This window comes from Taudactylus pleione, unplaced genomic scaffold, assembly GCF_031769625.1.
Source record: "Taudactylus pleione unplaced genomic scaffold, aTauple2 ptg000040l, whole genome shotgun sequence".
Classification (NCBI taxonomy): Eukaryota; Metazoa; Chordata; class Amphibia; order Anura; family Myobatrachidae; genus Taudactylus; species Taudactylus pleione.
Window position 1 is genome coordinate 23,213,296 of NW_028284442.1, and position 27,334 is coordinate 23,240,629.

The window sequence follows — 27,334 nt, forward strand, 5'->3', positions numbered from 1 at the left end:
TGCGGTGAGGTGTGTGCTGCAGTGAGGAAATGTGTGCTGCTGCAAAGGGAGAGGAGCAGAGAGGGAGGAAAGAAGACTTCCAGAAGAAAAGAAGAAGGAAGAGCCGGCCAAGAATAGGAGGCGCCGCTGGCCTGGACAGACCAGCAGCAAGAAGATGAGGATCAAGAAGCTGAGGACCGGAGAGTGCTGTAGTGGTGGAAAGGAAAAGACCTAAACGAATCTCCCCACTGCAGCCTCTCCCAGCGCCATGATAAGCAGCTTCGCCCACTTTAACTTATTTAATCCTCCCTAGACCACCGGGGTTGTTTGACACTAGGCCCATGGGCCTAGTCAGTCCTCTGGCCTTTGGTGCTTGTTTAGCAGGCAAAGAGCCCGTGCCCTTGGTAAGTGAACCTGGGCATTAGACCCAGGTCACTGTCCTTACTTTGAAGTGGGGGTATGGAAATATCAGGAGGGTTCAAGATTTGGGCCTGCCTAAGCAAAGCCCCACTGATATTTCCATACCCCCACTTCAAAATTTCCACTTCGACCACTGTATATATATAGATTCAACAGACTGGGTGCTAATCCTAAAATCTAAGCATAGCTCAGTCTCATACAATCAGATACAGGCAGCGCTCTCCTCGGGTACTCAATAATCCAAGTTTATTAATCCATTTCTGTGCCACGTTTCAGTTGCATTTATTACATATTTTGTCAAGCCATCTGAAAGGTTGCACAGTAATGGCTTAACAAGCTTGGATTATTGAGGAAAAGAAGGAGTGCTGCCTGTATGTGTTTAGATTTTTTGCCATTGGTTTTGTAACCAAGTATTGGAAACCCCCCTTTCAAAATCCTGCGTTTGCCCCTGGTAGTGCCCCTTATACAATGCCCACAGCAGTGGTGCCCCTTACACAATGGCCCCACAAGTGGTACCCCCCATGCAGTGCCCTCATTAGTAGTGCCTGCAGTGGTAATGTCCCCATTGGTAATGCCCACAGTGTTAATGCCCCCAGTAGTAGTGCCCCCATTGGTAATGCCCCCAATAGTAGTGCCCACAGCAGTAATGCCCCCTATAATAGCGCCCACAGTTGTAATGCCCACATTAGTAGTGCCCCCAGTAGTAATGCCCCCTATAGTAGTACCCAAAGTAGTAATGCCCCCTATAGTAGTGCCCACAGTTGTAATGCCCCCTATAGTAGTGCCTCCAGTAGTAATGCCCACTATAGTAATGCCCCATTAGTAGTGCCCCAGTAGTAATGCCTCCATTAGTAATGCCCCCTATAGTAGTGCCCACAGTTGTAATGCCCCCTATAGTAGTGCCTCCAGTAGTAATGCCCCCTATAGTAATGCCCACAGTAGTAATGCCCATTTATAGTAGTGCCTCCAGTAGTAATGCACCCTATATTAATGCCCCCATTAGTAGTGTCCACTGTGGTAATGCCCCCATTAGTAATGCCCTCATTAGTATTGTCCACTGTAGTAATGCCCCCTATAGTAGTGCCTCCAGTAGTAATGCCCCCTATATTAATGCCCCCATTAGTAGTGTCAACTGTAGTAATGCCCCCTATAGTAGTGCCTCCAGTAGTAATGCCCCCTATATTAATGCCTCCTTTAGTAGTGTCCACTATTGTAATGCCCCCAGTAGTAATGCCCCCGATAGTCGGGCCCCCAGTAGTAATGCCCCCCCATAGCCATGCCCCTAGTAGTAATGCCCCCTACAGTAATCCCCCCTATAGCCATGCCCCCAGTGTGTTCCGACCGCGGCTCCACCACGGATCCATGGGAGAGATGTCATGACGTCCCTCCCATAGTGCTCTCTGCGGGATCCGGAGCTCAGGTGTGACTCCGGCACCTCAGATCTATGGGAGAGACGGCATGACGTCCCTCCCATAGTGCCGCTGCAGGGAGGGAGCCCGGGTGCCTGCTGATAACAAACATCAGCGGGCGCCCGTTAAATGTAACCTCTCTGCGGCAGCTAGCGGGGGGGAGGGACCGGCGCTGTTTTTTTTTCTGGGATTTTTTTTTCTCCTGGGGACTCAGTGGTGCCCTCTAGGGTCCGGCACTCCGGGCGACGGCCCTGTTAGCCCGCCCGTAGAACCGCCACTGTGTACATTCCTAAATAAGTCTTAATAACAGGCACTGATACCTGATGGCTATTGAATCATACTTACCTACTCTCCCGGAAGGTGTGGAAGACTCAGGATTTTTCCGGTAGTCCCCCACAACCCCAGAAAAGTGGGTGGATCTCCAACATCCCACCCACTTCCTAGTGAAGTGGACAGGAAGGGAGATAATATTGGGAATTGCGCCTCAGTAGGGAGAGGGTGCGGTTAAAATAGCGTGTATCAGGCCTAATGACATAAAGAGCCCGCACCCTGTGGTAATTTGTATCGCCTCTCCGGGCTTCACCCGGAGAGGACAATTAAAAAGTAGGCAAGTATGTATTGAATGCACTCTCAAAATACGTGGGAGCATTGTTGGCATAGTGGTCAGAATTCCTACCTCACAGACCTGAGGTCATGAGCTCAATTCCCGATTAAGGCAATATATGTGTGGGGTTTGTCTGTTCTCCCATTGTTTGCATGGGTTTACTCCAACACTCCAAAAAAATAACAACAACAATATACTGGTAGGTTAAATAGCTTCTGACGAAAAAAAATTCTTGTGTGTATATGCATAACTGCCGATAGCTCTGCCAGGCCCCGGTACTGGGAGGGGGCATGGCCAACTCATGGAGGTGTGACCAGGACCCCTCCTTACAAATCATAAAAAATATAGTGTGTGCGTGCACTGCTATGTGAGCACCGATGTCACACCCGTTGGGAGTGCAACTGCAAACGCTCCTCCCCCTGCACATCACACAGGGAGAGAGAGCACTGACTGCTGCAGCAGCCTCTCTCCCCAAACCAGCACACAGCAGCTCGTGCTGGGCTAGGGAGAGAGGCTGCTGCAGAAGCCTCTTCTCTCTCCCTGTCCTAAGGGTCGGTACACAATTGCACGATATCGGCCCGATTTGACTGCTAAAGCAAATCGGAACGACAAATTGTGCATATCTTGCATCGTGTATGCCCGACTGCACGCTCCCCAGGGTCGCATGCAATGCCATGCGATTGGCTGTGCTGCGTGGCCAATCACACAATATCACATGCGAGGCTGTACATATAAATGAAGGACGGAACAGTGATCGTTCCATCGTTCATTAAACCTTTTAATTGTGTACGGCCAATCTCCTTTGGAACGGGGCAAAGGGAAATCGCCCCCTTCATTGATATGATTGCCAGTCGTACAAGTGTGTAGCCGACCTAAGTGCCGCATTTTGTTACGTGAGCGGGGGGGGGGGGATTGGTTGCATGACCCAGGCCCTGCCGAGCACCTCCAACAAGCCCGGGCCTGGGCAAAGAGTACACACTACCCCCCCCCCCTTTCTCAGTGGCCACGTGTAGCACTGTGTTAGACAGAAATATAGACAGTAAGCTCCAGTGTGGCAGGGACTGAATGAGGAATACTCTTTGTGCCCTTTCCCTTTCGAATGTAAGCTCTTACGAGCAGGGCCCCCTTTCCTCACGTGCTTCTCCTTCCCTTATACTATCATTAACTCCTAACTCCTCACAATGGCACCTGACCTAAAGCTGGCCACACACTAGACCAACTTACATCAAACCAGTCAACTAGTTGATTGGTTGGAATGAAAATCTGGTAAGGTATGAAAACAAATGACAATCAGCAATTTTCTCCCAAACGCCGGAAAATGGACAAAAACTGTTGTTTGAACAAATTGTTTAGATCAAACATTTAACAAACTTGTTTGACGACCATTTTCATCTGTTTTCTGGCATTTAGGAGCAAAATGCTGATCATCAGTTACTCCCATACGTTACCAGATTTTCATTCCAACCAATCAACTAGTTGGATGGTTGGATGAAAGTTGATCTAGTGTGTGGCCAGCTTAACACTTGGTTGCTGACGTCCTGCTGCTTATTTAAGTGTTATGATCACTAATGCTGCAATGTTTATAATCTATGTCTTTGTCCTGCATTGTTTAGTACCATTAATAGCCGTTTTCTTGTGTACTCATTTGTCTGTGTACTTGTAAGGTGCTGCGGAACTCTTGTAAATCATGTAACTCATATAAATTAAGGATAATAATAATAAAAGCACTGTGGTATATGTGTGCACTATATAAAAAGGTATTAATGAATAAATTAGCTGCCCCCAATGCAAAAATGCAACATATGCACTGTAAAAGGTTCAAGATAAACATTCTCAATCGGGAGTAAAGGCTACTTCAGATGTGGAATGTAAATATTTCAATTTATTTCGTTTAAATTCAAAATATCAAGAATAACGAAGCTATTGGCACACATTCTGCATCACTGCTCTCAATACTGCATAAGCATTTATTACTGTTAATATGGAGTAGGGAAAAAAAGTGGCCTATTTGGTCGTAATGCAAGTGTAATGATGGTGATCTATAATATATGCCTGAGGACTACCAGTGATGTTTATATATCTATAGAGAGACTGTCACTGTAATAGGCACAGGACAATCAAACAGTGCTACAATAACAATTGCATAATTCTTCTCCCTACTGCAGAACACAGCCATTCAACGTACTACTCAAGGCCGTGCCCCTGCTCCCCCTTCTCCAGCCGGGCTCCCTTATAAAGGATGCCAGGGCAAAGCTACGCCCATATATCCCTGACGCAAGCGGCCACTCGGCCCCGCCCTCTCCTGCCGCTGTTGCCAGGGAGCCGTTGCCATAGAGCTGAGCGATTGTCCGCGTGCGCAGGCGGAAGTTCCCGGATCAAGGAGCCGCCATCTTTCCCGGGCTCAGCTATAGACGAGAGACAGAACAGTGCTGGGAGACGGAGACGTACAATCGGCTGCCATCCGCCCAGTAGATCGCCTCTAATCCCCGCTAGCTGCCGCCATGGAAGAGCGAGAGGACCTAGTGTATCAAGCCAAGCTGGCCGAGCAAGCCGAGAGATATGACGGTAAGGGGAATATGCGGCTTCTCCCATAGGTCGGCGGGCGGAGAGAATGGAGGCGAGACAAAATGGCGGCTGGTCTGGTGAAAGGGAGGAAAGGACAAAGGAGAAGCCGAGTGACCGACAGGGAGCTGCGGTCGCCGGTGGGGACGGCAAGCGGTGTTAGGGGGAGGCAGGGTGTCCCCGGGGCGGTGGGGGGTGAGAGGCAGAGGCGGGAGGGGCGGCTGGCAGGAAGAGAGACGGCTGCAAAATGGCGACCGCCGAGTAGGGCGAGACCCGGGGGAGGAGGAGGAGGGCGGCTGGCCGGTGCGATGCGGGCGCTGGGGATATGGATGTGCGATGCGGCAGATTAGGGGTGCGATGCGGGCTGTGGGTGACAGCGGGGAGGGGCCCCCGCACGCACTTGTGCAGATCTGGGCATAGTCCCTATACATGTCCCAGGTGTCAGTGACCGCACAGTGCCGGTACTGGGAGACCCGCATTCAGACCTATGCACAGCCCCATGTATGTATACACAGCACGGTCTCATTCATTGTCGGGGGCGGGCGTGTCTCCGCTTTACATCTCACTGTGCGCCCTCCCTCCCGCTTTCCCGGCGGTGTCCTGTCCCCTAGTGTCGGGGTCACCGCAGCTGGGAGTATCCTCACTCACTCCCGGCCTTGTCACAGTGATGGAGTGGGACGTGCCGAGGCATAACCTCCGCCCATGGCGTTGGGCCCGTTCTGCGGCCCGGTCTCATTCATTCTGGACTGGTTAGACCGGTCCGTGCCCCCTGCAGACGGATCCACGCAGAAGGTTTCTTCCCGTGGTCAGGGCGCGTCCTGCTTTGTTGGGTGGTGGCAGCAGCAGCTCTATACACCTGACCCTGCTGCAAGATCTGGTGTACGTCACCCGGCACGGTGCAAGCATGGCATCCCTTCATTACTGCTGCACTGCCTCAATAAGGAGGATTCATTAGTACAAGGCAGGCTGCCCTCAGTAACAGGCATGCTGGTAGGAGATGTATATGGGGCGATGCCCTGCTGCAGAACTGTTACACACCTTTCTCCCATACAGCATTTCAAGGTGGATTTCTTTTTTTAAACCGTTTTGATTTTCTTAATTTCCCATAATAAGCAATCTTGAAACCACTGGAATGACATCTATCGTGTTTATTTGAGCAAAAATATTTTATACTGGTTTAATCATTTTACTCTTGTCCTGGTCCAATTATTTTTAGGCACTTCCTCGTTTTCCTTGAGAGGTGTGTATGTATACACACCAGTTGGTTATTTAAGGGTGTATCGGGCTATTCATGACATAAATTATACATTTTTCTGCCATTTTGAAAGGGCACATTTTAGCTATTGCAGTAGCAATGTCTTTGGTGAGTTCACACTTCCTGTGACATAATTGTCTTACTTTGGATGACCTCGGATTTCTGAGCCTACCGCTGTACTGGATCCAGGGAATTGTAGTCCAGCAACATCTGAATTAAACCAGGGTTATCAAACTTTTACTTTCATGTTAGCAGTACAAGGCCTAAATGTTTCTAAGGTATTTTAAAATAAAACCACTTGAAATAAATTGTGGTTCCTCTGCAGGATGTCCCCATTCCAAAATATTTATTTTTCATATCCAGGTATATTTTACAGGATTATGAAAAGCTTTTTGCAAGTAACAGATTTACTCCCATCATGGCGTATATCAGGTTAAATAGTGGCGAAATTATATATTCTATCCCCTACACCACTTGTTTATGGGGTAGTTCACTGTATTTTAAGGCTGCATTGCTTCTTAATGGCAAAGTATTCCCCTTTATTGTAGTCCTGGGAATGTGTTGTAATGATTTGGCCCAGGGATCCTCCATGTATGCTCGGACTGTAAACTTGCAAATTCTTTTTTGCGCCCTTGTATAAAATGTCTGTTGTAGTGTGTAAGCTAGAGGACCAATAAGAAATTTCTTTCTTCATCATTTAAGCTTCTTATTGGTCTGCACAGTCGCATACACCTTTTGGTTCAGAGGGGGTGATAAAATTGTTGCGTGGGAGATGATAATTAATGAGCGCCCTGTTTTGAAACTCAATTGTTCTGGGCGCTCATTATCGCCCAATTAGACTGGGATTAGCCGTGTAAAGTCCTGGTTAGGGTCCCCTGACCATGGTCTTTTCGCCCATTTTTACTCGCACCCTCCTGTGGGTGCGAGTAAAAAGGCTAGCGGCAGTGGCTATCGTGCTCGGACGGAGCAACAATTCAATTGCTCCGTCGGGCAAATAAAAAAAATAAATAGCTGCTGGCTGAACGATTGAATTGCCCCCACAGACTTACTTTTTGGATGAGGTTGTGCGACCAATTGAAATGTTGCAAATAGTAAATTAAGTGTTCCAATATTGTGAGTTTGTGGAAAGTTCTATATTATAGCATTGTAGTTATGTTCTGAACTATAGTTCTCCTAAAATCAAGTTAGCATTTTATTTTTTGCCTCAAATAATACCATAATGGCGGGTGCATACAGTGGTCAGTTTTCAAGGGTCTGACATCCTGTAGACTTTTGAATAAGTAGTTTGGTCAGTGCATTGTATTCTTAAAGCTGAGTCACTGCTGGGTGTCAGCCTTGGGATGTGGGCTTTTAGATGACTGCAGGGGGTGAGTATCTTCAAAGCAATTCTCATATTGGGAACATCCATGAATCTGCAAATGGGTGAGTGGGGATTATATGTAGATTATAAATTTAGGGACCGTAGTTTACAGAAGAAGGGAGAATGAACAGCCATCAAAATGTGTTTAAAATAATTATTAGATCGCCCCAAGTTTGGTGCCATAAATAAATTGGAGTCATGTCTCTGGGTTCTGGAATTTGGTCAGTTCTGCATGTAAATGAAAGACTGTTTTATAGAAAACATTTGGCTGTATCCATTGATTTCCTTTCATGTCTATGAGAAAATAGCTTGATAGACGGGGATGTTTTTATTCATACTTTTAATTTTCAATAAAACTATCTTCTCCCACAAGTAATGTTCTGTGGGTCCCAGCCATACATCCTGCTGCTCATCTGACTGACAAAGTGGAGAGTTTAGAATACAGCCTTCTTATTCAGGATTAGGCACAATTTGTAAAATGTACCCTATGAAGTTGACCACAAACGTGCGATGTGACCAACTCTGCACAAGTAGGAAATCTTGGGAGCAGATGTGCCAGGGATACGACATGAGGTGTCTTGATTACAAAACAAATCGACAAAAACAGACTTCATACACTAACGGCAAGTGGCCAATTAGTGTAGCTAAGTACCCATGTCTCGTAGAGAATGGTTACTGGTTACAAACAAGGCAAAATGTCACATATATATATATATATATATATATATCACCCCTCCCACCACACTGATACTTATTAGCAGCCTTTCCCACGTAGAGTAGGATGCTCTGTAATTGTACTGTTAGATTGTAGCAGTAATACTATAGGGGTGGAACAAATTCTAATGGTGCATACACACGATCAGATTTTTCCTTCAGATATGAACGATAACGATTTAAAAATCGTTCAGTCGTTCATATCTGAAGGAAAATCGTTCATATCTGACATGCCTGAACGATGGACGATCAACGATGCGCGTTCCCGTTTGTCAGATAACGATATCTGACATCTGATGGGTTTGCAGTCAGACTTGGACGATTCCATTCATTTTAATGCAGTCAAAAATCGTTCAATCGTTCAAATCGTTCAAAACTTTGGTCAAATCGTTCAATCGTTCAGTCGTTCATCTGACAAGTCTGACAAATCTGACCGTGTGTATGCTCCTCTTGGCGGGAATGCCCGAAGGAGCTTTTCAATTATTTTGCTGAGTGCCTCGGACTTCCATTACTTTTTGCGTTTGTCATACTGCATCGGGTTTAGCAGCTTAACAATTGAATAGCTCCATTAGGCAACCATGACTTAAAGGGCGCGCAATAAACCGTTGAATTCACCCTAAGTACCAGGGAGCTATTCAGTCACTTCTTGCAACGGACACTTTTTGCCACGATAATACAAGATATTACCAGCGTTAAGAGGCAGTTCTCGAGGTAAGATACAGCTGTCAGGTAGCGACTAGCCCCAAAGTCTTACTCAACACCTACTTAATTTAGATTTTTGCTTGCACCTCAGTAGGCTCCTGCCAATTAATTAAATCACCTATATTTGCATACTTGGATGTGTCTTAGGGCTCGATTCTATTCTGCGCAAAGTGAATAGTTCTGGGAATCAGCTACCGCAGCTATTCAATACACCGCGCAGCTAACCCTGACTAAGGATTTCTTCTCGCATTCCTCCGGGGATGCGAGCAGAAATCTGACAAGAGTCCCGGCGCGAGGCTGTTTTCTGCCCATCGCGCCGGGATGTTAGGTCGGGGAAGGCCCGTTCTCGCGCCTTAAACAGGGTGTTTAGTAGCGAGAACGGGCATTCTCCGACTAAACTTCGCGCACAATTGAATAGGTCCGGGAGCAATCTCCCGGCGCTATTTACATCGCGGGCAATTGAATTGAGCCCAAAGATACTGTTAGCGGATCATACACTGCTCTCGTCTGCTCGCAACTTCTATAGTGGGTAGATCTATAGGTCTTTCCCCTCCCAAACGTGCATTTGTGCTTGTTAGGTCGTCATCTTGTGTCAACATGTATTTACTACACTCTGACCGTATCTACATGACCCCTCCAAGCCCCCATCCTGATACCCCTGGCGCTGACACCTATAAGTGTAAAATGCGGCCAAGTCACCATGGTTAAAGATGTGCAACGTGTAAAGACTCGCATGCGCAAATAAGAAATAAGAGTGGATGGGGAAAGCTGCAACTATCGTTTACATGGAGCTCTAATGAAGTCTACGGTGATTGGTGCACAGGTATAGGGAACTGCTGAGGCTGCCTGTGTAGTCAGCTTTACTGACACTGACTCTGTAGACGATGATTTATTTTTATCGCTATAGCAGTCAAACTAATGACATTGGTACAATGGGGTTGAGCATTTCTGCAGTGTCCCATCCATATAATCGCCCAGCAGAATTTATTTGGCTTAAAATAAATATTGGATGCTCAATGATCGTGATTATATATGTAGGATAGAGGTTAGGTTAGGCTACTGAGAACTCATACATAATGTATTTGGAGAATTGAATGAATCCTCAGTAGCCTAGCCTTAATATGAACAATTACTTTTGTTAGCGCAGCAAACGGTACATTCATAATTGTTCTGAATTAGTGCAATCACATTTCTCAAGTCTGCTTGTATATTTGCCCCAGGTACTACATTCGCTACCAATCATTCACAAGCGTGTATGCAGAGAGATTATCACAGGTCTGCATTAAAACTGAATCCTATATCATCTACCTGATTTGTCTTTTACCTTTGACCTACTTGGCATCTATTGACTTGGCTTGCTTGTATACCATTCCTTCCACTCTAAACTAGTTTCTGATATTTATTTGAAGTCTCCAGGCTGCACAGCCTAGCTAACATTGGACCCATTAGTATTTTATGTGGGGAAAAATAAAAATGCAATTGGGCGTTCTTGTGTTTTTTTTGTTTGTTCATATTTGCATTATATATAAAAAAAACAATCAAAACAATTAAAGGAGACAACATCTATAGCCATTTTTTGCTTCACATATTGCTGACATACTATCATACTAGCCATGCTTTTATAAGGGCTTATTTAGTCAGTGTTCTCTCCAGAAAATCTTGACATCCTTATATTGATTGAGAGCAAGAGTAACAATTTAAAACTAAATTTATAAAAACCCCTTCAGGAATTACCTACTTAATGGCTGGACACTTCAATAAAATGTAATGACTTGCAGATACTGCTTACTTGCTGACAGGACACAGATATAATTGTGTCCAGCAATGTATGCGTCTGCAATGTTCTCTGCACCTAAAACACGCCCTTCCACTTAAAGATGTGGTGGGATCTCTGTTAAGGTGCATACACACTAGACGATATGCTCCCTGAGCGATATCGTCTAGTGTGTCCCCGGCAGGCTGTGCTCAATGTCGTTCATGACATTGAGGGTTAGGTTTAGGGCTCCTTGTGGGGGAATTAGGGTTAGGCACCCTCGGGGGGAGGTTAGGGTTAGCCACCCCCCGGGGAATTTAGGTTTAGGCTCTTAGAGGGGGATTAGGGTTAGGCACCCTAAAGGAGGGTTAGGGGGAAAAGTAGGTTAGTTTATACTTGCCTAGGGACGATCGGGATTTTCTCCTCTATCGGCCAGCCGCTGTCTGGATTTGAACCGCCGGCCAGGGGTCCAGTAGTAATTCATACTGATTCCCTCAACAGCAAGCATTCCTGCACGTAGCTTAACCACATAACTGGCTAATAATTTTTTCAGAAACTGTCAGGTATTTTTATGATTGAATTAGGCCAAGAATATCTATTAAAACCTATCCAACGCTATTTTATTTAAAAAAAAAAAAAAAAAGTATGTATATATAATGTGTGTGTGTGTCAACAGGTACGGCACTAAGGGCATAAGCGAACAATGAATAGGCACAAGTTGCTTTAATGTTTCATTCTTTTTCTGAAATTCATATATAATGAAACGTTGAAGCAACTTGTGCCTATTCATTATTATTTGCTTGTGCCGCACCTGTGGACTATTTGTTTGTATGCTTTGTGGCGGCACTGGGCGAGGCTATATTTGAGTGCCAGACCTGTATGGTTATACACCAGGGGGAGGTGCAGTGTTTATTTTTTCTGCTGGAGTTTGGAGATGTCATCTCCAAGTGCCGGTGAGCCTCCTGTTCCTATGTTGTAAATAGGATGCTACATGGGTTGGATTTCCGGGTCACTAGACCCAAGAAATTATGCGGGGACCAGTTTACAGTGAGCTGTGACCTGGATTGACACGACAATAACCCACAGGGTGTTTCTGGCAGAAGCGACTACACCAGTGATGTGGTTAAAACTACTCTGCAAATAGATTCATCTTTACCATACATTATTAGACTCTCCAATCTTTAAATACCATCAGAAAACCCATCTCTTAGCTTTGCCTGCGCTCATCTATACTACTCAGTTAGTGTTCACTCTAGCACCAGCGTCAGGCAGGGCGCCGGAGCCAGAGAGGGCACCTTTATGTGCGTGCCCAAAAAGGGGGCGTGTCTATAAGACGCGTCCCACTTTTTGTCACACTTGGGGGCGTGCCCGGGACTTACGGACACGCCGGGCAGCCCCCAAGCGCTGCAGACAGGGAGAATAGATGCTGGGCGCATGCGCCTGCCGTCTATTCTCCGGCGGTGACTGGGTCACCGCACATTTTTCCACCCGCGGAACATTGCGACCCGTGGGTGAAGACTGCACCCGCAGGCTGTGAGGGCAGGGCGCTTTTTGCCTTCCAGAAGGTTCTTAATGAATGAATGAATCCTAGCGGGAACGCTATCAGTGATACACCCTTACTCTGTGCCCCAACTGACCACGCTTTAGGACATAATGGGGGAGGTGTTTGAAACTCAACTTTCTGGTGGTATATGTGGTCTCCTGTATCGGCAGCTCTTCCGCATAATGCGTTAATTCAGAATGTCGCCATGTTTGAAGTCTCTTACCGTTCAATCAGAGTTATAATTCCCGTGTCTGTCGTTAAATTGCCCTGCCTCATACCGCCCTCTAAATTCCCCATGTATCTTAATAGGGCACATGCGCCGATAATCCCCCGATGTCCCCTGCATCTGTATCTCAATTTCCCTTGCGCCTGAGCAGTGTGGTTTTTCAGAGGCCAGTGGCTGAAGCGTCTGAGCTCCTTTAGCGGAAGTCAGAGGAGGAGCTGTATGTATTTTACCGGTGTATAAAATAGATCTAGCCCTTTATTGAAATAGCTGAAATTGAGCTAGTTGTGTGTGAAATAAGTAGGTTGAAATTTGTGCTATATACACAATGCAAAATACATATAGGTTTTAATTAAAATGTTATATACAACGAATTTGTTTAATATTTTAAAAGTATGCCTTTTTACATAATCCTGGTTTATGTAAATTATTTATTAAAAAAAATTCTACTTTATAAATGTATGTATATACATACAGCTTCAAAATACCACCACTTTGGACCATCACAAATACTTTTTTTTTTTTTTTTTTTCAACATGATTTTATTTACCTGTAACATAAAAATAAACTTACACTTATAAACTATTGTGAATGTAACTACTCAAGTCAACTCAAATACTACTCCCAAACAAAGACTGGCTCTCCCCACAATCTCGTGACTAAATACCAGAAAGCTTTTTTTTTTTTTTTTTTTTTTTTAACTTACAACCAACTTTATTTATTTATTCAAACATACAAAAAAAACGTTTCCTTTCTGGGGCTGCCTGCTCTAATATCGCCACTCCCCTGCTGCCAAAAACAGGTAGGGTAAATAATCCTTCAAACAGACTCAAAAACTGTTCATACATTTCAATCCTTTATCGGCAGCTATATATTAGATAGATGTGTCGATAAGGGCACTGGAGCTTAGCACCAGCGATATTTACACTGTTAGGCGGGCATAATACATGTGGAGATGCGGTATCTGCAGCGCATAACGTTTGCAAATAACGATCCTGCACACATCAATCCTTCATACATCTCCCCCAATGTACTTAGAAAAGACAGATTTTTATTTTTTTTTCGTTTCTATTAAGACTCTGCATGTGCTATTGTGTTACAAGGGGAGTGTGAATCCGACTATTAGTACTTGAGCAATAGAATGATGAATTTTCTCAGTGGAAAATAGACTTCTGAACTGCTTATGTAACACTCCACTTCCTAAGGGGTTATCATAGTCCCTTTTAACACTGAGTCAAAAGCTTGTCTTACAGGGCAACAAGTAGTCTTACGAGACATCTGCTGCTCATGCTTTCTAAAAAGGAGTCATTGACCAGGCATCTCTAACTAAACCCGATTCTCTCTTGTCTTTTAGAGCAGGTAAGTGAGTGGGATATGTAATGATTAGATTGTTGCCCGTCATTTTAAGTCTAGAAATTCGTCTTTTCATAGAAATCAGACCAGTAATGTGTTGGGGGGAGGTGCACTGGGAGTCAATTTCCCTTATATGTGGACACTTGTGTAACTTACACTGCCTAGACATACTTAGATGTTAGATGGTTAAATGTCTTTGGAGTCGGTGAAAATGGATTTATATAGGCCAGTGGTTTCCCAGGTGCTGCTTGAAATTGGATCTTTAAAAACTTTTTTCCCCACAAAACAAAGTGACAGGCAAATTTGCTTTTTATTTAGGATCTCTGATATTAAGGTACTAGTTGTGCCCCAAAATACCCCTGAAACCTCCCCCACCCACCATTTAAAAAAAAAAAAAAAAAATTATTTTTTTACTAGAATACCCTATCGTATCACTGGAGTTTCTCTTTATCTAAAGATCCAATTGATTCAGTGCCTCCCTTTGGTGGAGTAGGTATATTCACTGATGTCCTGAGGTGTAAAGCGGAGGAATAACATAAGCAAAACTTTTATTAGCCAGCTCTTTGCCTATTAAGATTGAGAAACCTTTTTGGAGTACATGTAAGCAGGACCTTATGAAGTTCATGCTAATTTAGGGGGTGATTCAATTCAGCGGGAGTTGTATATCGCTGGGAGGGAGCTCCCAGAGCTATTCAATTCACCATGCTGTTTTTAGTCCGACTAATAATTTCTTCTCTCACACACTTGAGGGTGCAAGGAGAAATCAGACTACAGTGCTGGCCACAAGGCTGATTTCTGGTCTAGCTCCGTGCTAACAGATCTGCAGCCGGCACTTTAGTCGCGACAACCGGCATTCTCTGACTAAACACCCAGGGTTAAGGCGCGAGAACTGGCATTCTCCAACTTAACTACGAGCTGTTGGACTAAACGGCGTGCTGAATTAAATCGCTCTGGGAGCTCCCTCCCGGCGCTATCAGCAGCGCACTGAATTTAATTCCCCCTTAGTATCTACACCAGGGGTTTCCAACCACAGTCCTCAAGGCACACTAACTGTCCAGGTTTTGAGGATAGCCATACTGGAGCACAGGTAACTTAATTAGTACCTCAGTTATTTTGATTTAACAATCTATGCTCAAGCATGGATATCACCAAAACCAGGACTGTTAGTGTGCCTTGAGGGCCGAGGTTGGGAATCGCTGATCTACACACTATAGATAGTAGGGAGAAAAAATGCCCGTTCTCCCGCACCTCGTGCCTTAAACAATGTTTAGTCTCGAACGGGCATTCTCCGACTAAACTGCCCGGCGCAATGCTGTTTCCGCCGCACTAAGGGCAGAAAACAGCATCGTGCCTGGACTTTAGTTGGATTTCTGCTCAAACCCCTCCAGGAGAAATCCTTAACTGCGCGCTAAATTGAATAGCTCCAGGAGCTCCATCCAGGTTCTATTTAATTCTTGTTCAATTGAATTGAGCCCAAAGGATTTTGCAATATAATATTGTGCTTAGGAAAATATTTTCCTAAATTGACTGGTACCTCCAGTGTCTTCTCTTGTTTGTCTCACAGATCCCGCAGAATCGAGAGCTCGTCCGGATCGCACAACACCTCTGTGATTACTTACGTTGGGTAACCAAAGTCATTTTATGAAGCCCCTGGAATAATGGCTGCATGTTGCAGACCCCTGGTAAATGTTATGTCGAAAGCTGGGTACATTCTAATCATAGTCTAGAGTCCACATTGTCCAGTGTGTACGTACTATCGCGCGCTCCTGTGCAGCATTCATCACATCCTCAGATTGGCCTGCAGTGCAGACCAATCTGAAGATATTGCCTGCAGTGCAGACCAATCTGAAGATATTGCCTGCAGTGCATTTTAATGAACAGAACGACACATCGTTCAGTCATTCATTAAATCTTGTGTGTACTGGCAATCTTGCATGGTTTGGGGCAAAGGTAAATCTCCCCGACCATCGGCAAGATTTGCCAGGCATCTAGTGTGTACCCAGCATTAGACAGTACATGGGTTTCAACTAATTAATTTATTTTTCCCAGTGCTAGAGCAGTTAATTTTGGTACACATTACCCGTACTTGCCTTGTAACAATGTTCCTGAGTGAGTGGGTCAAATGCAAAGCGTCCAGGCCGTGGTCATAAGATGTTACATGTAAACTGTTTAATACAGTTCCCTGTTTCCAGCTTCCCCCTCTTGCCAGATGTAATTTTCCATGTACTAAGTAGAATGAGCGATCATGGTAGAGACCTTTGTTATAGTAGTGTGTGTGTGTGTAGCTTTAGGGGGAGCCCTCACTATCTTTACAAATGTATAAACGGAGTGCTGTTGTATATCTAGCGATTCTACAGTTCTCTAACCTGAGACGTCACTAGCAGTGTTTACTGTTAAATTCCCTGTCAAATTTTGTACTTCTAATTATGTGGTAATTACATAATAGGAGAGCTAATAAAACAAACATCAAATCTTCAAAACTGAAAAAAGAATTCTATCCGACTAGGATGCAAAAATCCAAATATGGAAACCCAATAGCCACTTAACATTGCAGTTTTCCCTGCAAACAGGCTGCTGAAGACCAGGAAAAAAATATATAAGTGGAAACACTGGTCACTAGGTATATTATTTGTTGGGATAGTTAATAAACTCTCCCATGCACAAAGGCACTACTATTAGGTCCATACTAGATAATGGGTATGCAGTCACAATGTCTATGGTCAAAAATGTAGAGCTTTACGTTACGATTAGGGATAGGTGTGCACTTTTTAAACCGTATCGACATTCACAAGTTGACCTAATGAATGTGGACAAAATATACCACACCCAGTTAATTAAATACATTTTAAAAAAGCCTATTTCAAGATCTCTAACATTTTTGATTATTGCTTAAGTAGAATTAGGTAAAGTAACTGACCGAACAAACTAATAAAATGCACCTTGTCCTGGAGGTGTAAATCAACTCTGGTATTGAAGGGGTTAAGAGATTGGTGTTTATAATCCTATTTAATATACTATTAAGTCACTGAGCAATTATCGTTATTAAAGTCAACAGTTTTTTATTCTCCTGCTCTTTAGTACGATTAGTTTTGTTGAAGGACTATCTCCATAGATGAATGTAAAGGTGCGTACACACTGGGCGATTAAAGTGGACGACTTGGCGATATCGTTCAGTCGTTCACTTGATCGTCCATTTTTTTTTTTTACCTGAATGATGCGCGTTCCCGCAGGTCGTTCGTCTCTATCGTTCATCGGGCAAACATGCAGGCCAACCTGACTGTATTGTCAGGTTGGGGAATGGGGGAGAGAGTCGGGCGCTGAACGATGTCGTTAATGATATCGTTCAGCGGGTGTGCTCAATGTCATGAACGACATTGAGCACACCCTGCCAGGGACACACTAGACGATACCGCTCAGGGAGCATATCATCTAGTGTTTGCTCCTTAACTGGTGCAGCTGCAAACTGGAAATGGGTTCTAACTTGTGTAGTGAATAGGTTGGGAACAGCAAAAATTGGATGTAATATATAAAAGGCTTGTTTCTATTTATAGCTTAACAAACAGCGGATTTGCTGTCAAATGGACTTTTCCCTAGATCTTTATCACAATTTTGCTAATGTGTTCTTCTTCCCCACACTGCCCTCTGGTTCTAAGATGGAAGTGATAGATCTGGAAAAGACAGCAAACAGGATATTAGAGATAACTTTACAGCAAACAGAATGTTAGCGCATCCCCCACTTGTCATGTTCCTGGGTAGGCTACTGTCAGTGGCAGTTTTTTCAACCGTGGTTTTCCACAGCAGGAAGTTATTTTAATCAGTTTTTTTTTAAGAGCTAAAATTTTATTTTTGTTTGTCAAATGTTAAAGTGCAGAGACAAACCTGCAAATTGCTGCTTAACAGCGAGTGCAGGTAATTGTCAAATTTAAAGGTTTGGATTTTCAAGTAGCGTTTTTAACTGCTGGGTTGAATTGGTGTAATACAGTTGCCAGATGCCTGTCAGAGGAAAATCGCTGCCATGAATAGCACTTAATGTATATCTATGGGAACATTTTAAACCTGTGTTAAGATAAACTATTAGCTATGCGATGCCTACTTCACATGGGAGAGAAAAACTGGTGTTTGTGGGGGTTTTTATATACATTTTCTTCCCCTTGAGTAGTCTAATTACTACGGTCTCGCTGTAGTTACAGTCCATCTGAAGAAATGCTTCCAAGCACACTCAGAAAGCACCAGCATTATGTCAAAACAAGAACCCTAAATTACATAATGTACAATTTAAAATAGTTTGTTATATGCATTAACAGTTATTTCGGTTTTCCCAACGCATCTGCATGGTACATTCTTGTGTGCTATATTACTTGCTATTCTGCATATCCAGGCAAGGTTTAAAAGCCAAGAAGCCAGTGAACCTTGGAATAAAATGAATACTGCTGACAGTTTTTGGGGGTCAGTTCGGTGGTGATAGTGGATCTAAAATTCCCCCATAATTCTATTTACCAGTGGTAGTCAAATCGCACCCCAACTATACTAGCCAGGATAGCCAAACTGCTCTCATCTGGCTATCTATTCATTTTGCTATTAGTGGGCGATAAGAATTCAGTTACTCTCCCTAAATGCAGTGTTTGCATAAAATGTGGACAACACTGTTTAAGTACTTAAAACTGCAATACAACTTCTTTTTTATCGGTTATCGCTAATTTGCAAAATAACTAATTTGTCTTGCCTCCTGCTATTTACATTACCTATCTGTGTGACAGTGGCACACATCCAGGTATTTGGCATAAGCCCAATGAAAAGGCAATCATGCACAGCCTGTTCCTCTCCAGGTGTTGTGAAACTCCAAGTCCCATCATATACTATCTGCTGGCAGCACAACTGAAGAGTCACAGGTTGTTCAGGCCTCCCTACGTGATGCAGTTAGCAAAGAGCCCCCAATACCAGTCTACTACAGTTACGTGCAGTAATTCCTAGGAGTCCAAATGGGCTGACAATAGTTTGGTTGTATTGTGATATATGTAATCTCCACTGTTAATGTGGCACTCAGTGAGCAGCTATTCCCACAGTGCAGAAATATCTAGCACCATGCTTTGGAGTCCCTAATAGGGATGTAGAGAATCTGAGGATGCATCTGGCCTCTCCCCACTTTATTGTGACATTTGGCACTTCTCACTAATTGGTGCAAATGAATTTCGTTATATATATATTTCTCTCTCTGTATAATCCTTACAAAAACAAATTCTGCATAGAATAAGGAGATACGAGATTGATGGAGATGGTGAAGACCTGAGACCGTAGAGGGCCCTGTGAGCACTTACCATGTGGCCTGTATGGAACTGTATATAAGATGGTGACATGCTTTTTCTAGAAAGCATCCTGTGTTCCCTGCTGGTGAGGAAGAACACTGAACGTAAAAAGATGTTTGTACATTTTGGATGTAATTTGTGTTTGGTATCTGCTTAAATTTGCAATTTTTACCAACCTGATAATGCTGGAAACCATTTATTTTTATTTTTTTCTCCCCTTGATTTAGTCATGTAGATAAAGCATGAAATAAGACATGTTGTGTAAATCTGCTATAAATAAGCATAGTGGTATTCACTGGGCAAGGGAACGTTGGTTTCTAAAATTGGAGGCCTGATGTTAAGCTTCACAAGTGTTGCTTTATTTTTACTGTACAATTCATGCAGAACTGGGGACATTGGGACTAGGTGAAGACTCGTTTCTGGAAATCAGCAGTTTTAATTTAATGTTAACATGGAATTACAGCTTTCTTATGTATTGGCCCATAATATACAGCAGCTTGCTGTAATGGCTTGTATACAATAACTAATAAATCTGAGTGAGTTTAGGGGCAGCTCCCTAAGTGTGCACTCTGTTGTGTTTGCATTGAATGGAGCAGAGCTACACTTGAGACCAGGACCATAATAAAACCTGTTAGAAGCACTTAGAGCTGTACAGCCAGCAACATAAAATGAAACATTCTGTATAAAGGCTCCTAGTATGTTGGAATGTGTGCTTTTAGTGTTCTTTGTGGTCAAACACTGCTCTGTGTCCCAGCAAGCCCTTGCTAAGCACTTCAGCCTGACGTGAATGGCCAATTCCCAGAGAACTTATTTTATATTTTTAATGCATGTAACCCTTCTGGCTTGTTCACAAGTGCTCTTCATCTGACCATGGAATATCCCATTTCCACTACTCTCACCAGAGCACTTCAGATGGGGATTATTGATCCCTATGTACAACTGTGACCATACACAAGTGTTCAGAATGAACACTGGATAGATCATGAGCCAAGATAATGGGTCCGAGATGGACAACTCATGTCACTTCAGGGGGGCTCTATCTTCAGTCTGGTTGTAAATTACCTTATTTTCAGTAATACATTTAATCAGACACCCAGCTGTAAACAGATCAGCAGGCACTTTGGGGAATTCAGTTAGCTGCAGTTGCACTTATCGGAGATTTATTTTCTTAATTTTTGGGGTCTAAATGGACCCGAAAAGAAATCCCAGATAACGTGAAAAGACCCTATTATCACACAGGACCGTGACCTTGGTTGTATGTGTGTTACTGCCCGTTAACGCATTGATTTAACAAGCGTTATCAAGCTACTTGAGTGAAAAGGGCTCTAATTAGCCCTGTGTCTAAAGCCCTTGACTATCAACCGTTCTCACACCTGTTAACTTAATGGGGCTAATTGAATTTGGCCCTTTAATGTAATATATATGTCACATGCTGCATCAAGCAAAGCTGACCATAAAGCAGGAAGGGGCTGCAGGTGGAGGCTCAGAGGCTGCCTGTAGTCTCGCCGCAGTCATGAGAATTCTGACATTTCCTTTGACCACTTGTGTATTCTGTCTGTTTTATCTGCTAGGCCAAATCGCTGTCAGCAGCAATAGACAGCAGATTGCTAGAGGGAAAACGCTGGTGTGACATCCTCCCTAACTTGAACTGTAAGGCTATTACAGCCTGGTATCCTTTGTTTTACCAGCTGCCATGTACATTGCGGGGCCTCTTATGCCACTGGCATACTAATGCAACTGTGCTTATTGTGTTTTGAGGTACCTCCATTTTTTATTTATTTTTAATCTATTTAGCTTTTTCTAGTTTAATAAATCAGACAGTAAGCAAAAATCAGGAATGAAGGAAATTTGTTCCCATAAACATCTGTGAGAAAAAAGACTAAACAAGCAAAATGGGGGGTATTTCAATTGAACGCGATGAGAATAGTGCTGGGAAGGAGTTCCTGCAACTATTCAATTTATATCCCCACGCCCTGCACTCAGTCAGGAGATGCCAGTTAGCGCCTTAAGCCAGGTGTTTAGTCGGAAAATGCCTAAAGTGCTGGCCGCAATGTTAGCGCCACGCTAAGCTAAAAACAGCATCGCGGTCGGCACTTTAAGCTGATTTCTGCTCGCACACTCAGGAGTATGCGAGAAGAAATTCTTCAGTCGAGCTAACTGCACGGTGTATTGAATAGCTCCTGGGGCTATTCCACAACATGCTGCAGCTCTTTGTTACTGTGTTTTAAAATAGCAAATGTATCTGATGATAACCTGTTTAAAATGTATGTCATTTTATGTAAGTCTGTTTGTCCTACAACCTAGCGTATTCACAAGTTAAGGTGTGTACACACTAGACGATATTTTGAACGATAACTATATCGTTCAGTCCAGTTTTTACACAAAAACGATGAACGATAATAAACGATGCACGCTCCTGCAGGTTGTTGGTCTTTGTCGTTCATCGCCCGAACATGGAGGCCAACCTGACGGTATTGTCAGGTTTTTGCATGTACGAGGAAGAGTGAGGTATCCCGGCACCGAACGATATCTTGCATGATATCGTTCAATGTGTGTGCTCAATGTCGTTAACGACATTGAGCACACACCTGCCAGGGAAACACTAGACGATAGTGTTCACTCTAGCTCCAGCGGCAGGCAGGGCGCCGGAGCTAAAGAGGGCACTTCCGAGCGTACCGAAAAGGGGGCGTGTCTGTAAGACGCGTCCCCTTTTCGTCACTCTTAGGGGCGTACCCAGCACTTACGGACGCACCGCGGCAGCCCCCAACTACTGCTGACAGGTAGAATAGAAGCTGGGCACATACGCCCAGCGTCTATTCACTGGCGGTGACTGGGTCACCGCACATTTCCCCACTTGTGGGACACTGCGACCTGTGGGTGAAGACGGGACCCTTAGCGGGGCGGTGAGGGCAGGGTGCCTTTTTGCCCTCCAGAAGGAGGGCAGGGTGCAGCGCCCCTTTAAAATAGCCTAGCGGGAACGCAAAACTATATCGCTAATGCAGCGAATCGTCTAGTGTGTATGCACCATTAGTATACTTTTTTTGTAAAATGCACACTGGTGAGATTGGAAAAGTAAATAGATCGGGCGCAGTAGGGTAAAACTAGATCCCAGTGATCTCCTGAATAAATGATCCTGATTTGCTCAGACACATAAATGTTACCGCATAAAGAGTGCTATATATATATATATATATATATATATATATATATATATATATATATATTATATAAAAAAAAATTTCTTTAATGGTAACATTTAATATATACATTCATTAATAGTAACATTTAATATATTCACATACAAGATACATAAAAAAATACAGATGGACTCAGAACAAGTAAACAATGAAGATGTTAAGCACACTGTTCTCATGTGTGCAATTGCCAATCCAAATCGGTTACTTGGAGCAATTCAATTGTTTTATCGTACCTGATCTCTCATCTGAATTGATGGGAGATCTGGGTGCATGCTTTATTGTGCATGTTGTGTTCAAAGAGAGTGGGTTTAGTCGTGTAAAGCAGTTAAACCCATCTAAAGTTCTGGCTAGGGTGCCCAAAACTAGCACTTATCGCACATTTTTGCTTGCCACCTCAGGAGGGTGTGAGCAGAAATGCGGCGGCTATTGCGCCTGAACAGAGCGAATAATAGAATTCCTATGATGGGTGCCCAATAGTTAAAGCTGCTGGCGCAAACCATTCAATTGCACTTGCTCCATCATTGCTGGTCCATGGCTTGTTGCTGCGCCTACTCAACCTCCCCCTTATAAATCTACATACTGCACCTACAATCTGAATGCTGCTCGGTGTCCTTACCCAGCTAGATTTCCTGACTAGTATGGGTCTGCTCATCAGGGAGGAAGTGCGCCACTTGTGTTGCGATGGACGCAGCCTTTTCCACGGTGTCAGGACAGGGAGATTCCTCCATTGGAGATACTGGAGCCACTGACCTTAACACTTTTCTCTGCTGTTACCTATGGCGTTTAGTTTAGAAGCTATTTCTGGGCAGGATAACTTTGCCTGTCTTTGCTCACACCCCATTAAGGTGCAAGCAAAAAAGTGGTTTACTCTCCTGTAACTACACGCGATGTGCACAGCTAAGTGAAGCTTCCCTATTGAGTTAACGTGTCCACACTGGAGCGATGTCGGGCCGATAACGATAAGTCGTCTACATTGCTCATTGTACACATGTTCTCACTGGTCACTAGCGACTGGTGCTGGTTGTCTGTGATGCGCATCAAATCTAGTTATAAGGTGCATATTGCCTAGCCTGTACTGCCAACTGCACAACCAGGCGATAGATAAGTAGTTCTGATTTGACCTATGAAGACGTTCTCTTTCCACTCCCAGCCAGTGAGCTTAAAGATGGTGGTTTTACTGTGTACAGGACCAATCATAAATCATATATGAACAAACGATACGATATATCGTTCGTCATTGTCAAGATTCAAATCGCTTGTTCTGGGCTCAAGGGAAATCATTGGGAAAGTTGTAACAAATGCCGGTCGCTCCAGTGTGTACCCAGATTTAGTTACCTACTTTAATGTTATGTTTTACACCAGAGGCATAAATGGCTTTATCTTACAGATTACACGTTCAAAATAGCGCGAATGCTTTCATATGGTTTAGTCTTCACATGTTGCCAGTTTTCTCAATGCCACTGTGTGAACAACCCTGTGGTGAACTGTTGTAATGATTTGAGCAATTAAATTACATTGAAGAAGAATCTGTTGCATGTTATGTAATTTCCAGTAGTCTTCAGATGTCCCTGTAGTCATATCTATATTAATGTATATACCAGTGTAGTGTTCCCTCTAGCTCCGGCGGCAGGCAGGGCACCGGAGCTAGAGAGGGCAATGTTGTGCGCGCGTCCGAAAAGGGGGCGTGGTTACGAAAAGGGGGCGTGTCTATAAGACGCGTCCCCCTTTTCGTCATACTTGGGGGCGTGCCCGGCGCTTACGGACATGCCGGGCAGCCCCCAAGCGCTGCAGAAAGGGAGAATAGATGCCGGGCACATGCGCCCGGCGTCTATTCCCCGGCGGTGACCGGGTCACCGCATGTTTGTCCACCCACGGGACACTGCGTCCCGCGGGTGAGAACGGCTCCCGCAGGCTGTTAGGGCAGGGCGCTTTTTGCCCTCCTCCTGGAGTGCAGGGTGCTTTTTGCCCTCCAGAAGGAGGGCAGGGCGCCGCGCCCCGCTAAAACAGCCTAGCGGGAACACTACCAGTGGTTCCCAAACTGTGTGCTGTGGCACCCTGGGGTGCCTCAGGGCACTTGCAAGGGTGCCTCAGGTTGGTGGTCCAGCATCAAATCAAATTATTCATGGTCAATGCAATGTAAATATGTGGGCAAACAGAAGTGCAAACCTGTCGACCACCACATAACTGACCCTAAGGATGACAGTTAAGTACAACTTACTTCACTTTACTACTTTGTTTTTTTTAATGAATTTCTCAATAACAAACATAAGCTGCGTACACAGTCAGATAAAGTGGATGATTTGATCTTATCGTTATCGTTCAAATCGTCCAGTTTCTGGCCCCTGCAAACGATGGTCGTTGCGCGGGCACTAATGGCCGTTATCGTCCATCGCCCGGGCAAACAGGCATACATGGTCGATTTAGACCATTTTAGACTGTTTACTATAGGGACCCGCGATCTTTAATCGCGGGTATTTATAGGTTAATGCATGTGTTGGATGTTCGATAACTATCATCAAACACATGCAGAACGATCAGATAACGATAATTCTGATAGTCCTGCAGTCGTCCTGTGTGTACGCACCTTTAGGGGTGCCTTGAAAACAATGCTTATACTCCAGGGCACCGTGATTCAAAAAAGTTTGGGGGCCACTGGTATATACTATTACATTTCTTAATGTAGCAAATATCCACAGAATCAGTTATTGGATACATAATGTCTTATGCACTCATATTCATTCTGGTACAATGTTACAAAGGAGAAAATGTAACCAATATTATATGCTTGCCTCTTTTTGGTTTACTTCATGATTGCTATGTGATTGGAGCCATTTTGCGCACATAGCTGACCCAGGCATGGATTCATACATTTCAAGGTCCACAAACAGTACATAGGCGGCGATTCACTTCCTTATCTCTCCCGTCTAAAGTGACCAGAAGCTGAGGTGTGGGCCGGGCACACCTTAACTGCAGCGTGTCCTGTACTTGGCATGGGAGAAGTCTCTTCATCTGGCTACTCTCGTGCATTATGGTGCGAGAATGCGGCTGTCGCAATCAGCATGGTGCTTGTTTTGCAACAGTGAATAGCTCCCTCTCACTTTAGATGTGAGCTACGGGAGCAATAAACAATTGAATTGCCCCAATAGCATTTTAAGGATGGTATTCAATTATTTTATCGTGCCCGATATCCAGTCTAAAGTGACAGGAGATCGTGGGGTGATATTCAATTGATTGTGATTATCGCACCCAAAGAGGTCCGGTTTAGCTGCATAAAACTACTATAACCCAACCAAAATGCTGGGTGCGATCGAGGTGGTCACTTTTCGCACATTTCAGGTCCGGGGGTGTGAGCTGAAATGCCATCTCCAGCAGCTGTTTGCGCCTGACAGGAGCAACAAGTGAATAGTTCCGTTGGGCGCTAAGGGGGGACAGCTGCCGGCACCAACAATTGAATACCGCTTTAAGTCTTCAATTAAAACTGAAGTGGTCCTCTTAAATCTGCAAGATTAAAGTCAGGGACATAAATTATCTTGGACCACTTGCATGTTTCCTGGTAGAAGTTCTTATTGGTTTTCTGTGCACATCCATGTCTGCTGTCTGAATCCAGTGTTTCAGCTACTTCTGCCTGCACAAAGTGTAAAGGGGGGTATCCACTAGACGATAAAGTTGAACGATAATGATAAAATCGTTCGATAATCGTTCGAACATCGTTTGCAAATCGTGCAGTAACTGTTTCTAACGAAGTACGATGCGCGCTCCCGCTGGTCGTTTGATCGTCTCCTCCATCGACTGAACATGCAGGTCAATTTCACTTGATTGCTTACAAATCGTTTACACATCGTTTATACATCGTTCATGCTGAACGATCAAACGATGAACCACTATCTGCCCACTATAGCTGAAAGCTCTCAATCACAGATTAAAACAACATAGTTTTGTTGTTCGATCTTTTGCAAATCTTTTGCAAATTGTTCAGAGTGGAAGATCATATTTCAAGGGAAACTTCAAGGGAAAATCGTTAAGAGGTTGGACAGGGATAAAATCGTCTAGTGGATGCCCCCCATAACTGTCTGCTTGCTGGCATACTACCTCTCATATGCTCTATCCATGCCTGTGGCAGTGTGCCTCTCTGCTCAATGGATTGGCACATGTAAGCAATTAGTGATGCCCCGTTATAGGATTGGAGCAGTATGTGGGCTAATATATTTTTTTTGTACTGCAGCAAACCCTACATTAACTGTCCTGTTTGTTACAGTCAGCTGGATTTATTTCTGAGAGTAATTTCAGCATTTTGCTGTCAATTTCTAAATTCATACCATTTATTCTACGTATGTAGCCTCTTGTTGAATCTGATTTTAGATGTTTGTAAATTGCATCTCATTTAATCCACAACACTCACTGAGCATAATGGTTTTTGTTTTTTTTAGAAATGGTTGAGTCCATGAAGAAAGTGGCCGGGATGGATGTGGAATTGACGGTAGAAGAAAGGAACCTGCTCTCTGTTGCATATAAGAATGTGATTGGAGCTAGAAGAGCGTCCTGGAGAATAATCAGCAGCATTGAACAGAAAGAGGAAAACAAAGGAGGAGAAGATAAACTTAAAATGATCAAGGAATATCGGACAACGGTGAGACCTGATCTTGCAACTGCTCGGTTTTTTTACAGCCTTGCACAGGAAACGCTTGACTAGTGAGCCTCATTAACAGGCCATTTAGTAAGAATGTATTTGACTTATAGGGCGCTATTCAATTGTTTTAGCGTGCCCGTCTAAAGTATCAGGAGATCGCTGGGCGCTATTCAACTGATGTCCGTTATCTTGCTGATCAGGCCCATAGAGGTCGGCTTTAGCCGTCTAAAACAGCTACCTCCCACCAAAGTGCTGGGCGCAATTGCGAAAAGTGCCGTTACTTTTCGCCCATTTCAGCTCTCACTCCCTGGCGGATGCGAGCTGAAATGG

At 44.1% G+C, this 27,334-nt stretch overlaps 1 protein-coding gene across 2 annotated transcripts in view; it reads left to right on the forward strand.

The window, feature by feature from the left end:
- Positions 1-4,675: 4,675 nt before the first annotated feature.
- The window catches only part of YWHAE (tyrosine 3-monooxygenase/tryptophan 5-monooxygenase activation protein epsilon), a 36,864-nt gene continuing 14,205 nt past the window's right edge, over positions 4,676-27,334 (forward strand). Inside the window, exons 1-2 of one of the 2 annotated variants that reach the window (XM_088454781.1) lie at positions 4,676-4,977; positions 26,805-27,004. In XM_088454781.1, coding sequence (XP_088310907.1) covers positions 4,914-4,977; positions 26,805-27,004 — 264 coding nt within the window. In that variant the 5' untranslated portion in view covers positions 4,676-4,913. The remainder of the gene's footprint in view (positions 4,978-26,804; positions 27,005-27,334) is intronic. The other variant, XM_088454770.1, reaches the window with a different exon arrangement.